General features: G+C 49.8%; 1 protein-coding gene across 1 annotated transcript in view; it reads left to right on the top strand.

Moving 5' to 3' along the window:
• LOC142072634 (uncharacterized) overlaps positions 1-16,035 on the top strand; it is a 146,169-nt gene that overhangs the window by 23,511 nt on the left and 106,623 nt on the right. Inside the window, exon 4 of the mRNA XM_075130122.1 lies at positions 3,513-3,533. Within this exon, the coding sequence (XP_074986223.1) occupies positions 3,513-3,533 (21 nt within the window). The remainder of the gene's footprint in view (positions 1-3,512; positions 3,534-16,035) is intronic.

Here is a 16,035-nt window from a genome sequence, read left to right as displayed (position 1 = left end):
GAGTGCCATTAGCTGGCAGGCCTGAGCTGCCAGAATGGGGGTGAGTGTGGGCGGGCCTGGGGCGGGAGCCTCTGCCCAGCCAGGTGGGGAGCGGGCGATGCCATGCGGAGCTGCCACACCTCCGGGGAGCCCTCTCCATGCCCTCCAGGCAGCACTAAGGCAGAACCGTGCTCCCGCTCTCGCCATCCCCCCTCCGCTGAGGTCCACACACCGAGCCAGGCTCTCCCTGCAGCCTCCCATGGAAGCTGATGGCTACTGTTGCTGGATCAACTGCGCCATCAAGGGCAGCCAGTGGGCACTGCCCAGCTTGCTGCTCTTCAATGCCGGGCTGCTGGGGAACTTGCTTGCCCTCAGTGGACCTCACTTCAGTACTGGGCAAATTGGTTGAAACTATCGTAAAGAACAAAATTGTCAGACACATAGATGAACATAATTTGTTGGGAAATACTCAACATGGTTTTGTAAAGGAAAATCATTCCTCACCAGTCTACTAGAATTCTTTGAGGGGGACAACAAGCATGCGGACAAAGGCTATCCAGTGGATACAGTGTATTTAGATTTTCAGAAAGTCTTTGACAAGGTCCCTCACCAAAGACTCTTAAGCAAAATAAGCAGTCATGGGATAAGAGGGAAGGTTCTCTTATGGATTGGTAACTTGTTAAAAGATCTGAAACAAAGGGTAGGAATGAATGGTCAGTTTTCAGAATGGAGAGAGGTAAATAGTGGTGTCCCCTAGGGATCTGTACTTGGCCCAGTCCTATTTAACATATTCATAAACGATCTGGAAAAAGGGGTAAACAGCGAGGTGGCAAAATTTGCAGATGATACAAAACTACTCAAGAGAGTTAAGTCCCAGGCAGACTGCGAAGAGCTACAAAAGGACCTCACAAAACTGGGTGACTGGGCAACAAAATGGCAGATGAAATTTAATGTTGATAAATACAAAGTAATACACATTGGAAAACATAATCCTAACTCTACATATACAATGATGGGGTCTAAATTAGCTGTTACCACTCAAGAAAGAGATCTTGGAGTCATTGTGGATAGTTCTCTGAAATCATCCACTCAGTGTGCAGCAGCAGTTAAAAAAGCGAACAGAACATTGGGAATCATCAAGAAAGAGATAGATAATAAAACTGAAAATATCATATTGCCTCTATATAAATCCATGGTACACCCACACCTTGAATACTGCGTACAGACGTCGTCGCCCCTTCTCAGAAAAGGTATATTGGAATTGGAAAAGCTTCAGAAAAAGGGCAACAAAAATGATCAGGGGTATAGAACGGCTTCTGTATGAGGAGAGATTAATAAGACTGGGACTTTTCAGCTTGGAAAAGAGGCGACTAAGGGGGGATACGATAGAGGTCTATCAAATCATGAGTGGTATAGAGAAAGTAAATAAGGAAGTGTTATTTACTCCTTCTCATAATACAAGAACAAGGGGCCACTCAAATGAAATTAATAGGTAGCAGGTTTAAAACAAACACAAGAAAGTATTTTTTCACTCAGTGCACTGTCAACCTCTGGAACTCCTTGCCAGAGGGTGTTGTGAAGGCCAATACTACAACGGGATTCAAAAGGGAGCTAGATAGATTCATGGAAGATAGGTCCATCAATGGCTATTAGACAGGATGGGCAGGAATGGTGTCCCTCTGTTTGCCAGAAGCTGGGATTGGGTGACAGGGCATGGATCACTTGATGGTAACCTGTCTGTTCATTGCCTTTGGGGCACCTGCCATTGGCCACTGTCAGAGGAGAGGATACTGGGCTTGATGGACCTTTGGTCTCACCCAGATTGGCCGTTCTTATGTTCTTATGACCTGCCACCTGCAGGACAGGCTGGGGAGGGGTGAAGAGACACACACTTGTTGGATTTTAATGCTGTCAATGTTTGCAGAGGGACGGGGATGAGGAGATAGAGGGATGGGAGGGGGAAAGGGCATGTAGATGTAACCCTTCTGCCCATCAGAGTTGGCAGCAACAAGGGCTGGGTTCAATATCTAGGGGATCCATTCCAATAACACAATGCAAACCGGCTCGAGCCCCCACCCAGTGACCTGAGACAAATATATACCACCCCCGCTGGGCACCTCCAAGAGGCAATACTTCCCCTTTCGCAGGCACCTAGTCTGAGTGTAGAAAAAAGCCTTTTAATAACAGAGAGAAACAATGTGGCATTATGTTGGGGAAACACCACCAACAGGGTTCATAACACAACCCATGAGCAAAAAACCCACCCCAAGCAAATTGGGGCGTGCCCTTTCCCTTTGGTTCTTGAGTCCAGCAACCCCCAATGACCCAAAGTCCCAAAAGTCCAATGACCCAAAAGTCTCTGTCCCTGGTCAGGGCAGCCCCAGAGTTCAAAAGTTTATCTGCAGAGCTTTACCTCTCAACCTGGGTGGAGATGGGGGCGGGAGTAAAAGGCACCTTACATGATCTGAAGCTGACCGCCCCACAGCTCCATAGGCCTTCGCTCCGCTCCGCTCCACTCCACTCCACCAGACGCTCCACAAACAGCTTCGCTCAGCTCCGCGGCCCACAAGCAGCTCCCGCCGTCCCATGAACTGCTCCACCAGCCTCTCCGCAAGGCACTCCAGCCATCCCACAAGCTTCTCCACAATATATCTTCAGGCTCCCCCACTACTTAACACAACGCTCAGTGATTTCAGCTCTTAGTCAGCTCAGCTCTTTGGTGAATTCAGCTTGTAGTAGGGGAGCCTCAGTGCTGGTGCACCATTAGCCCAAAGTGAGCTCAGCACCCTGTAACTAGACTCCTAATGAAATCAAACTTAGCTCTTATATTCTACAGCAGAGAGAGAAGGAAGTGCAATTAGCATGTAAGGCCCTCACCAAGGGGCCCATACCACCAAACATTAAAACTTGTCCCTAACTTCTCCCAATTCACAAAATTTTGGAACCCATGTCCCTTGCCTAGCGAGTGCTGCTTAGTTGATTGCGAGTCCCTCCATCATAACAAAAGGCCCAGTACAGTTCCAAGAACAGTTCCCATAGCCAGGGTAATAACAATTTATTCTTCCTGCCCCAATAACAGAGACACTGGGGATGCCACAGCAGCCAAAGTGAATATTTGGGCAGCTATGGCCTCATGCTAGGCGGGGTGGGTGTGCCTATGCAAATGAGATCAGCCCCTGAAGTTCTTTTCTACAACTTGCCACACCTCACCACCAGATGTGAGGGTGGAGCTCATCCTGACTCTGCTTACATCGAAGAGGGAATACAGGGAAGGGAGGGGACACAGGGAAAGGGAAGAGGAAACAGAAGGAGAGGAGGAAGCATGGAGGGGGAGGAGGGAATACAGGTGGGGGGCACGGGGTGGGGAGCAATAGAGAGCGGGGAAGTTATTTGGGGAAGAGCGGATAGAGGGAGGGGCGATGGGGAGGCTGGGGATAAGGGGTGCAATGAATAGAGCCAGGGGGTGATCCGGAGGCTACTGCGTTGTTACTGTGCGCATAACTGTGTCCTGTGTCCCTTCTTTTTCCTTGTAGGAGGTGTAGAGGAAGTTCCGTGTACGTATCTGGGCCTGGGCTGGGATTGTGTCATTAGTGGGGGGATGCGAAGGCAGAATTAGGAGGGGCCGGGTACACACTGGGGCCCTGCTCACTGCCTCCAGCCCCAGGCTGCCTCCCCTATCTACCTTCCTGTCTCTCTGTCCCAATTCGTCACCCCAGCAGAGGGGATCTCCCTTGTAACCATCCCATTGACCCTTCCCCAGAGCAGCCAGACGGGACCCCGCTCCCACTGATCACCGTGGCAGGACTGCGGGTCGTTGTCACTCCCAGCTGGAGAAGCCCTGGGCTGCAGTGAGACTGGTGGGAGCTGACACCCTGGTCCTAAACACAGTGTCAGCGTCGCTGAACGAACCTTCACCCGCTGTGCTTCCCCTGCCCTGCCAGAAACCAGGCCCCTCCAGCAGCCCCATCCCACAGTGCACCTGCAGGCTGGGGAGGGGTGAAGAGAGATGCACCTGTTGGATTTTAATGCTCTCAATGTTTACAGAGGGACGGGGAGGAGGAGATAGAGGGATGGCAGGGGGAAAGGGCATCACTATGGTAGGACAGGGAAGAGGCTGGTGGCTCTAGTAGGGGCTGCTGGGTCTTCTGGAATCAGGCTCTATCTCCCGGAGTGCTAAAATTCCTGCGGCGCAGTGGGGCTAAGGCAGGCTGCCTACCTGCCCTGGCTCCTTGCTGCTCCCAGAAGCCGCTGGCACGTCCTTGCAGTCCCTGGGGGTGGGAGACAGGGAGTCTCTGCACTCTGCCCCTGTCCTGAGTACCGACTCCACAGCTGCCATTGGCCAGGGATGCAGCAGGGGAGGAGGGGATTCAGGAGTTGCAGTGTCCTCAATAATTATGTGATTAACTTGTATTTTTGTCTTGCATTATGTACGATGTTCAACATAACATCCAAAGGAGGGTTGGAAAATTAGGACAGAATAGTGGGAGAACTCTCATTTCAATATCGAGAGATGCAATTTTCCCCTCCTCACCCCATCCCCATGTCTCCTTCGTCCTGCCCTAATTGTTCAGGTGACCTCATCCTGTCTCTAGGATTAATGTGTTGCATTTTTTGCAATGATTTTTATAACTGAACCTCTGTCGTGAGACAAGCATAGAATCTCAGAAAGAATTGCCCTCTTCCAAAAAGGCCTTCATCTCTCACTATTCGCAGGCAGCAAACCAGGCTGCCTAAGAAGAGATGGTGTGGTCCTTTGCTTCTGGTAGACAGAGACACCTGGTCTAAGGGACCAGTGTTTAAAAGGTTTCAAATTATTGCAGAGGCATCTCACCTAAAGTTTAGAAACCTCAACAAACTAGATAAGTCCACTCTTGGACTTGTCCAACAAACTGTGGAAAAGCAGCCAATGCCACTGACTGATACATGGAAGAGAGACCATTTGTAGTGCGCTGGTCCGAAAGGGAAGGGCAAAAGCCTGGCATGGAAAGGCGTCCCCCGGTTTGTTCCTTGGAAGGAGGAGGAGGGGAATAAGCACCCAGCAGCCCAGTACCAGTCACCTCCTGGTTACACTAATTATCAGACCCCAGGCCAAAGGGACGGCCTAAAATAGTGTTTCATATACACATCCCTTGAACACATGAAGAAACAATGCCCTAAGTATGGCAAATCCAAATCCAATCCCTGATCCGTCCAGGTTAACGTACCTACCCTCGAGTCAGAGACTTCAGTGGTACCAGAGGGGGTGCTAGTTAATGTTATCAGCTCTGACCTCCTGGAGGTAGACCAAGAGCTCATTAAACAGGCCAAGATAAATGGTCATGTGTGGCGTGGTGGTCAAAGTTGCATGTAGGGTTGGGATTGGGCTGAAAGTAGCGCTGATACCAGGGTCTGGAGACAGGCTGTGGGTCAGAACCTCCCAGTGACCCTAATTATCAGACCCCAGCCCCAAGGGATAGCCCAAAATGTTGTTTCTTACTCACATCCCTTGAACACCTTGGTGGAGCATGCAGCAGATGAAGCTCGAGACCGGATCAACAGATATCTACCAAACAGCAAGGTCTACAGCATGGTCAAGTCTACCATTTTTATATAGTGTCTGACTTGTAAATATTTGTCACATCACAGGAAATAAGTTCTATGGATATTACTTGTATTTCCGGAGTGTCATGAAGTCTGTGGTGGGTCAAATTCATCTTTTATGGAAGGCCAGCAAAAGGCCAGCAAAAGGACTGTATTACTTAAGTCCCATTTAAGCCATTTAATTAGGGGTTCAGTGTCTCTTAAGACTAAACTCAGTAAGTTTCTGGAGGAGATGTATGATGGGATAATATGATTTTGGCAATTAATTGATCTTTAAATATTCATGGTAAATAGGCCCAATGGCCTGTTAGATGGGGTGGGATCTGAGTTACTACAGAGAATTCTTTCCTGGGTATCTGGCTGGTGAATCTTGCCCATATGTTCAGAGTTCAGCTGATCGCCATATTTGGGGTCGGGAAGGAGTTTTCCTCCAGGGCAGATTGGAAGAGGCCCTGGAGGTTTTTCGCCTTCCTCTGTAGCATGGGGTACGGTCACTTGCTGGAGGATTCTCTGCTTCTTAAAGTCTTTTTAAACCATGATTTGAGGACTTCAATAGCTCAGACATAGGTGAGAGGTTTATCGCAGGAGTGGGTGGGTGAGATTCTGTGGCCTGCATTGTGCAGGAGGTCAGACTAGATGATCATAATGGTCCCTTCTGACTTTAATATCTATGAATCTATGAAACACATGAAGAAACTGCGCCCTAAGTATGAAGAACGAGGAGTACTTGTGGCACCTTAGAGACGAACAAATTATTTTGGGGAAAGGAGTCCAGGAGAGCTGGCTGTATTTCAAGGAATCCCTGTTGAGGTTACAGGGACAAACCATCCCGATGAGTCGAAAGAATAGTAAATATGGCAGGCGACCAGCTTGGCTTAATGGTGAAATCCTAGCGGATCTTAAACATAAAAAAGAAGCTTACAAGAAGTGGAAGGTTGGACATATGACCAGGGAAGAGTATGAAAATATTGCTCGGGCATGTAGGAATGATATCAGGAGGGCCAAATCGCACCTGGAGCTGCAGCTAGCCAGAGATGTCAAGAGTAACAAGAAGGGTTTCTTCAGGTATGTTGGCAACAAGAAGAAAGCGAAGGAAAGTGTGGGCCCCTTACTGAATGAGGGAGGCAACCTAGTGACAGAGGATGTGGAAAAAGCTAATGTACTCAATGCTTTTTTTGCCTCTGTTTTCACTAACAAGGTCAGCTCCCAGACTGCTGCGCTGGGCATCGCAAAATGGGGAAGAGATGGCCAGCCCTCTGTGGAGATAGAGGTGGTTAGGGACTATTTAGAAAAGCTGGACGTGCACAAGTCCATGGGGCCGGACGAGTTGCATCCGAGAGTGCTAAAGGAATTGGCGGCTGTGATTGCAGAGCCATTGGCCATTATCTTTGAAAACTCGTGGCGAACGGGGGAAGTCCCGGATGACTGGAAAAAGGCTAATGTAGTGCCAATCTTTAAAAAGGGGAAGAAGGAGGATCTTGGGAACTACAGGCCAGTCAGCCTCACCTCAGTCCCTGGAAAAATCATGGAGCAGGTCCTCAAAGAATCAATCCTGAAGCACTTGCATGAGAGGAAAGTGATCAGGAACAGCCAGCATGGATTCACCAAGGGAAGGTCATGCCTGACTAATCTAATCGCCTTTTATGATGAGATTACTGGTTCTGTGGATGAAGGGAAAGCAGTGGATGTATTGTTTCTTGACTTTAGCAAAGCTTTTGACACGGTCTCCCACAGTATTCTTGTCAGCAAGTTAAGGAAGTATGGGCTGGAAGAATGCACTATAAGGTGGGTAGAAAGCTGGCTAGATTGTCGGGCTCAGCAGGTAGTTATCAATGGCTCCATGTCTAGTTGGCAGCCGGTATCAAGTGGAGTGCCCCAAGGGTCGGTCCTGGGGCCGGTTTTGTTCAATATCTTCATAAATGATCTGGAGAATGGTGTGGATTGCACTCTCAGCAAATTTGCGGATGATACTAAACAGGGAGGAGTGGTAGATACGCTGGAGGGGAGGGATAGGATACAGAAGGACCTAGACAAATTGGAGGATTGGGCCAAAAGAAATCTGATGAGGTTCAATAAGGATAAGTGCAGGGTCCTGCACTTAGGACGGAAGAACCCAATGCACAGCTACAGACTAGGGACCGAATGGCTAGGCAGCAGTTCTGCGGAAAAGGACCTAGGGGTGACAGTGGACGAGAAGCTGGATATGAGTCAGCAGTGTGCCCTTGTTGCCAAGAAGGCCAATGGCATTTTGGGATGTATAAGTAGGGGCATTGCCAGCAGATCGAGGGACGTGATCGTCCCCCTCTATTCGACATTGGTGAGGCCTCATCTGGAGTACTGTGTCCAGTTTTGGGCCCCACACTTCAAGAAGGATGTGGATAAACTGGAGAGAGTCCAGCGAAGGGCAACAAAAATGATTAGGGGTCTGGAACACATGAGTTATGAGGAGAGGCTGAGGGAGCTGGGATTGTTTAGCCTGCAGAAGAGAAGAATGAGGGGGGATTTGATAGCTGCTTTCAACTACCTGAAAGGGGGTTCCAAAGAGGATGGCTCTAGACTGTTCTCAATGGTAGCAGATGACAGAACGAGGAGTAATGGTCTCAAGTTGCAATGGGGGAGGTTTAGATTGGATACTAGGAAAAACTTTTTCACTAAGAGGGTGGTGAAACACTGGAATGCGTTACCTAGGGAGGTGGTAGAATCTCCTTCCTTAGAGGTTTTTAAGGTCAGGCTTGACAAAGCCCTGGCTGGGATGATTTAACTGGGAATTGGTCCTGCTTCGAGCAGGAGGTTGGACTAGATGACCTTCTGGGGTCCCTTCCAACCCTGATATTCTATGATTCTATGATTTGGGGATAAACTTTCCTGGGCTAAAACCCACTTCATCCGATGCATGCACTGTTCCCTGATGCCGGTAACACAGGTCTAGAGGCCTTGCTAACGCCAGCTGTTGAAAGCAATAAGAAACATCCTGTTCCTTTTTTAAATGAAAAACTGACACCCAGTGAATAAAATTACTCTGTCATAGAAAAAGACTGTTATGTGATTGTTTGGGCAGTCCGGAAGCTAAAGCCTTCCCTGTTCAGCCAGAAATTCAGGGTTCTAATGGACCACTCTACAGAGCAAAAGGTACCAACTCCAGACTGCTACGTTGCAGTAGAGATCTTCAAGAATATGATCCAGAAATAGTCCATATTAAGGGCAAGGAAAAGGTAGTGGCAGATACACTCTAAAGGCAAGAGGGTCTGAGCTGACTCATATGCATCAATGTAGGGGGTGAGCTGTGACCCAGGGACCTTTTGGTGCCAAACGGCAGAGGGCACGGGGGTGCAAAGGGTTTTACAGAGATACTCTGGATCAGATCTCTGCATAATACCAAAGGGTGGCATGTGAGGTCTCTCCTGAGAGCCAGTAGTCCATTAGCCATCATGATCACTGCAAAATATATGTACAGAGAATATTTAGGGAGTTACGTATCTATACTGAAAATTATGTTCTTAAGGATTTGGGATTCAGGCAAGTAGCCAGAGGTAACAATCTTCAGCACTGTACCTCCCAGATAAAAGGTAACAGACACACAGAATCATAGAATATCAGGGTTGGAAGGGACCTCAGGAGGTCATCTAGTCCAACCCCCTGCTCAAAGCAGGACCAATCCCCAATCAAATCATCCCAGCCAGGGCTTTGTCAAGCCTGACCTTAAAAACTTCTAAGGAAGGAGATTCCACCACCTCCCTAGGTAACGCATTCCAGTGTTTCACCACCCTCCTAGTGAAAAAGTTTTTCCTAATATCTAACCTAAACCTCCCCCACTGCAACTTGAGACCATTACTCCTTGTTCTGTCATCTGCTACCACTGAGAACAGTCTAGGTTCATCCTCCTTGGAACCCCCTTTCAGGTAGTTGAAAGCAGCTATCAAATCCCCCCTCATTCTTCTCTTCTGCAGACTAAACAATCCCAGTTCCCTCAGCCTCTCCTCATAAGTCATGTGTTCCAGTCCCCTAATCATTTTTGTTGCCGTCCGCTGGACTCTTTCCAATTTTTCCACATCCTTCTTGTAGTGTGGGGCCCAAAACTGGACACAATACTCCAGATGAGGCCTCACCAATGTCGAATAGAGGGGAACGATCACGTCCCTCGATCTGCTGGCAATGCCCCTACATATACATCCCAAAATGCCATTGGCCTTCTTGGCAACAAGGGCACACTGTTGACTCCTATCCAGCTTCTCGTCCACTGTAACCCCTAGGTCCTTTTCTGCAGAACTGCTGCCTAGCCATTCGGTCCCTAGTCTGCAGCGGTGCTTTGGATTCTTCCGTCCTAAGTGCAGGACTCTGCACTTGTCCTTGTTGAACCTCATCAGATTTCCTTTGGCCCAATCCTCCAATTTGTCTAGGTCCCTCTGTATCCTATCCCTACCCTCCAGCGTATCTACCACTCCTCCCAGTTTTGTGTCATCTGCAAACTTGCTGAGGGTGCAATCCACACCATCCTCCAGATCATTAATGAAGATATTGAACAAAACGGGCCCCAGGACCGACCCCTGGGGCACTCCACTTGATACTGGCTGCCAACTAGATATGGAGCCATTGATCAATACCCGTTGAGCCCGACAATCTAGCCAACTTTCTATCCATCTTATAGTCCATTCATCCAGCCCATACTTCTTGAACTTGCTGGCAAGAATACTGTGGGAGACTGTGTCAAAAGCTTTGCTAAAGTCAAGGAACAACACGTCCACTGCTTTCCCTTCATCCACAGAGCCAGTTATCTCATCATAGAAGGCAATTAGATTAGTCAGGCATGACTTGCCCTTGGTGAATCCATGCTGACTGTTCCTGATCACTTTCCTCTCCTCTAAGTGCTTCAGAATTGATTCCTTGAGGACCTGCTCCATGATTTTTCCAGGGACTGAGGTGAGGCTGACTGGCCTGTAGTTCCCAGGATTCTCCTTCTTCCCTTTTTTAAAGATGGGCATTACATTAGCCTTTTTCCAGTCATCTGGAACCTCCCCCGATCACCATGAGTTTTCAATGATAATGGCCAATGGCTCTGCAATCACATCCGCCAACTCCTTTAGCACTCTCGGATGCAACGCATCTGGCGCCATGGACTTGTGCTCGTCCAGCTTTTCTAAATAGTCCCGAACCACTTGTTTCTCCACAGAGGGCTGGTCACCTTCTCCCCATGCTGTGCTGCCCAGTGCAGTAGTCTGGGAGCTGACCTTGTTCGTGAAGACAGAGGCAAAAAAAGCATTGAGTACATTAGCTTTTTCCACATCCTCTGTCACTAGGTTGCCTCCCTCATTCAGTAAGGGGCCCACACTTTCCTTGGCTTTCTTCTTGTTGCTAACATACCTGAAGAAACCCTTCTTGTTCCTCTTAACATCTCTTGCTAGCTGCCACTCCAGGTGTGATTTGGCCTTCCTGATTTCACTCCTGCAAGCCGAGCAATATTTTTATCCTCATCCCTGGTCATTTGTCCAATCTTCCACTTCTTGTAAGCTTCTTACACCTATCTCTCTCTCTGATTATTTGTGTATGTTGCGTTGTATACCTCACTCTGTGTGCCTGTTAGCATTCTGAGCCAATTCCTGATGAAGAATTTTAAAATCTACAAGACAGGAAATCTACAGGAAGAACCCATCAGGAGGGGGGTGTCCTGTTTATGCATAAAGCCATAGGATTGTTCGGATAGACCTAGGGGTGACCAGGGACACCCTGGGTCCTTTACCAAGGAATAAAGTGACAGCAGGTTTGTCTCATGAAATAAGGTCACAGATTGCCTGGCTGAAAAGCGTTGGAATGATTTGGGGCGAGCAATTTTTTATTAGACATGAGAGCAGCTTGTTAATTAAGTCTAGATTCTAGAATGCCTGTGATGATTTTATTTGATATGTAACCATTTGTTGCCAATACTTCTACTTGCTACGACTTGAATCTCTGGGCTTTGGTAAATGAACGGATAGTGGATCTCACTCTGAACATCTCTAAGTGCTGTGAGCTGAGGAGAGCGTTGATCTGAGGTGTAATTGGTAGCTGGGGTTCACTATTTCTTTGGAAGCAGCAGATCTGTGCATAATGATAGTGTCCAGTGATCAGAGAGTGGACACGCTAGGGAGACACTCAAGGGATCAAGGGTTGGAATGTGCCTATCGCTAACCTGTAAATTGACAGCGGGGCCTGTGAGGCCGTGAGGGGAGGGCTTGTGTTACCCTTGGCCAAGCTGGGGATCTGATCCACTACAGGCATAGAAAAAGCTTCCTCACACTAAGGGCAGGTGGTAAGGAGCTGCCTCACAACCCTAGGTCCCTCTGGGAAGAATCATATTAGATGTATTATGGTAGTAGCTAGACGCCCCAGTCATGGACCAGCACTCCATTGTGCTAGGCACTGTACAAACAGGGGTTTTTAGGCATTGCAGCAAAGGAGAGTTTTGAGGAGGGATTTGAAGGAGGAGGATGAGGTGGTTTTGTTTTATTTCTTGAGAGCTTGTTTGACCCTTGTCACTGGATTGGAGCATTGACCTTTCTTTGCATCACAGGCAGTTCTTAAGTTGGCCACAGAGCATGGCCTTCGGCAGACGATCTTGGGGCACACGCGTAATGTGTCCCAGACAGTGAAGCCTGCGAGCATCCAGCATAGTCTGCATAGATTATAGGCTGGTTCTCTCAAGGATCTTGTTACTGATGATCCCTTAGTCTCAAGAGACTCCAGGGATTTTTCTAAGACAGCGGAGGTGGGAACTGTTCAATCTCCTCTCCTGCTTGGAGGATGTGACCCAGCTTTCACAGCCGTAAAGGAGGGTATGAAGGACACAAGGCTGATAAACAGATCCCTGTGTGTTCAGGGTTAGCCACAGGCGTTGACTGTGTAGGTGCTCCAGCGCTGGAGCACCCCCAGAAACAAAATGGTGGGTGCTCAGCATCCACTGTCAGCCCCCCACCCTAATCAGCTCTTCCCCCTCGCCCCAGCACCTCCTACCTGCTGGCAGCCCTGCTGATCAGCACCTCCTCTGGCCCCCAGCACCTCCTGCGTGCTGGTGATCAGCTGTTCGGCAGCAGGGAGGAGGTGCTGGCGGGTGAAGGGGGATGAGTGAAAGTGGTGTGAGCTTGTGGGAGAGGGCGGGAAGAGGTGGGGTGAGGGCAAGAAGAGGCAGGGTGGGGGTGGAGTGGGGGGAGGAAGAGGCAGGACCTGGCTGGGACCTTGGGGGAAGGGGTGGAGTGGGGTGGAGCCTGGGGCGGAGCGGCGGTCAAGCACCCCCCCGGCACATTAGAAAGTCGGTGCCTCTGGGTTTAGCAGCTTGTTGTTCCAAACACGTGACAGGTATCACGAAGGTGACAGAAGCTTTGCCAATGACAGCAACAAGTCTCCTATCAAGGTTATGTGAGTTGGTAAGAATTGAGCCCTGATAGCAGAAGGGATCCTCGTTATCCAGAGCTTCATTACTGACATAGCTTTTAGGTGGGATGTTGGTACTGTGACAGGGCAAGGCCAGATGGCTATAGAAAAGTAGTGGGAGATAGATATATTAACTCCAGGCTAAAGAAATCGCTGGTACCAGGATAAGTGAAATGGCAGCTGCTCCAGGTCAATTAAGACACCTGCGGCCAATTAAGAACTATCCAGAAGGCAGGGAGTAGGCTAGGTTGATTGGGACACCTGAAGCCAATCAGGGGCTGGCTGAAACTTGTCAAAAGCCTCCCAGTTAGTCAGGTGGGTGTGCATGTCAGGAGCTGTGGGAGGAAGTTGTGCTGTTGGAGAGACTGAGTAGTACATACCATACCAGGCACAAGGAAGGAGGCCCTGAGGTAAGGGTGAAGTGGAGCTTGAGGAAGTGAGGGCTGCTGTCGGGGAAGTAGCCCAGGGAATTGTACATGTCATGTTTCTAAAAGGTCAGCTACCATAGCTGATATTATTAGGGTCCCTGGGCTGAAGCCCGGAGTAGAGGGTGGGCCCGGGCTCCTCCCCCCCACCTTTGCCCCCTGATTAATCCCTGAGACTGGGAGACAACAGAGACTGTGCAAGGAAGGATAAATTCTCCTCACCTCCCTCGCTGGCTTATGATGAAAATGGTTCAGTAGACTGTGACCCTTGTCTCTAGAGAGAGAAGGGTTACGTGCAGGGTTACAGTGAGCCTCTGAGGCTAGCAAAATCCACCAGGAAAGGCGGGACCCACGGAGGCAAGGACAGAGCTTTGTCACAACTGGTGTCAGGAGTGGGACTTCGTTCACAGCGTGGCAGAAGAAAGAAGTTTTTTTAAAAAAAGAAGTGCACTGGGGTTTTGGATTTTTTTTTTTGTTTTGTTTTGTTTGTTTGCTTTGTACCACAATGGAGGAGGTGGTAAGAGCTCTGGTACAAGCCACGGCAGCCCAGCAGGAGGCCACCCGGGTTCAGGCAATGGCACAACAGGAGTCTATGCGGCTACAGCAGGAAACCAATCAATTATTGATGAGCCAGGTGACCCAAGATCGTGCCCTCTTGAGAGAGGTGGTGGACCAGCTGAAGATCCTCACCACCCAGGCCCGGGGGTCCGATGGGACGCGAACCCTGAGGGCCACTGGTTGTCTGCCAAAGATGACATCAGAAGATGACGTAGAGGCATATCTCCTCTCATTCGAAAGGACTGCTCAGCATGAGGCATGGCCCCAGGAGCAGTGGGCCAGCATTCTTGCCCCTTTTTTGTGTGGAGAGGCCCAGAAGGCCTTCTTTGACTTGCCTGCCACAGATGCCACTGACTATACCCGTCTGAAGGCAGAGATCCTAGCACGATCAGGGGTAACGGCAGCGGTAAGGGCCCAGAGGTTCCATGAGTGGAAAAACCAGGAGAACAAAACCCCAAGGTCCCAGCTATTCGACCTCATACACCTCGTGCGGAAGTGGTTACAGCCCAAGATGTGCAGGCTGGAGGAGATTTTGGAGACCCTGGTCATAGACCATTACATGCGGGGACTGCCGCCAGATCTCCGCAAATGGGTAGGCCAGAATGATCCGTCCACGTACGACGAGATGATCACACTGGTAGAAAGACGGATGACAGCCAGGGAACTGACCCGACTACCCAAGGAAGGCCCCTTTCAAACCAAGCACCCAACCCTGGAAGTTTGGGCAGCCAAACCCCCGGGGAGTCCTAGGTGGAAGAAACGGGGGGCCCGAGAACCAGCGGGGATCCCAGAAGGAAGGGATTGGCCTGAGTGGGGGGAACCCTGGGACTAAACCCCCTAACCCCCGGGATAGGGGAGTGATTAAAAGCAATTATAGATGTTATGCATGTGGAGAGTGGGGACACAAAGCAGCAAAGTGTCCCAGCACCGAGGAGCCTATGCAATGTAACTTGGGGGATTGGGAGGTCCCGTGCTCCCTTATCCACCTCGCGGGGGTCGCATTAGCTCCGCATAATTACACCAGGCCAGTGAGGATAAATGGCGCAGAGACTGCAGTGCTTGTGGACTCCGGGAGTGCCATCACCCTCATATCGGGGAAGCTGGTAAGAAGTAGTCAGCTGCTACAAGCCAAATGCGTAGCGGTGACGTGCGTGCATGGGGCCGTGAGCCATTACCCCGCCATCCCGGTGGAGATAGAGGTTCAGGGAAATCCCATTGAGGTGACCGTGGGCGTAGTTCCTAAACTCCCATATCCTGTAGTCATAGGGAGGGACTATCCAGGATTTGATAATTTACTCCCCCCGGAGAGGCTGGAGGGAGGTGGGGATCCTGAGGACAGCGACTCATCACTGGGGGAATGTCAAACTCCGATGTTCGCTGAGATTTCTCAGGATCTGTTCTCAGCCCCCCGAAAGACCCGGAAGACAAAAAAAGAGAGGAAGGCTGCAAAGGCCTTGGGAACCCGGATCCTGACCCAGGGCCAGAAGACCTCCCTAGTCGGCAGATGGACGCGAGCAGCCAACAGAGAAACTTCCACCACAGAAGGTGAGCCAGAAGCTGCGCCCAGCCATGACGGCAGCGAGCTGTTGGAAGAAGCAGAAGCCGGCCCCTGGGAGCTTGGACAGGTTAGTCCCGGGAGAGAGATTTTTGGGCGGGACCAGGAGGAGGACCCCAGATATGATAACACCAGGAAAGAGGTGGCTGAGATCGATGGGATACCCGTTGATGGGAAGGTCCAGGGTCCCGGACCTTACTTTATAGTGAAGAAAGATCTCCTGTACCGCGTGGTGAAAATGCAGGAGCAAGAGATACAATAACTTCTGGCGCCACGAAAACATCAAAAAACCATGTTCAGTCTCGCCCACCGTCACCTGTTTGGAGGACACCTAGGGGTAGAGAAAACCCAGGCACGAATCCTGCAGAGGTTCTTCTGGTCAGGAGTACATGAAGATGTCTGGCGGTACTGCACCTCTTGTCCGGAGTGTCAGTTACATAGAAAACTTGTTCATCATGTGGATTAGAGACGAGTGCAGTGTCATCTACAAAAAGCAGATCCTGAATAGTAAGCTGGGTGACATGCCTTCTGCTCTGT

Source organism: Caretta caretta, chromosome 6 (genome assembly GCF_965140235.1).
Source record: "Caretta caretta isolate rCarCar2 chromosome 6, rCarCar1.hap1, whole genome shotgun sequence".
In the NCBI taxonomy this organism is placed as follows: domain Eukaryota; kingdom Metazoa; phylum Chordata; order Testudines; family Cheloniidae; genus Caretta; species Caretta caretta.
The sequence above is the reverse complement of the archived record's forward strand: the minus strand, read 5'-3'. Positions and strand labels throughout refer to the sequence as shown.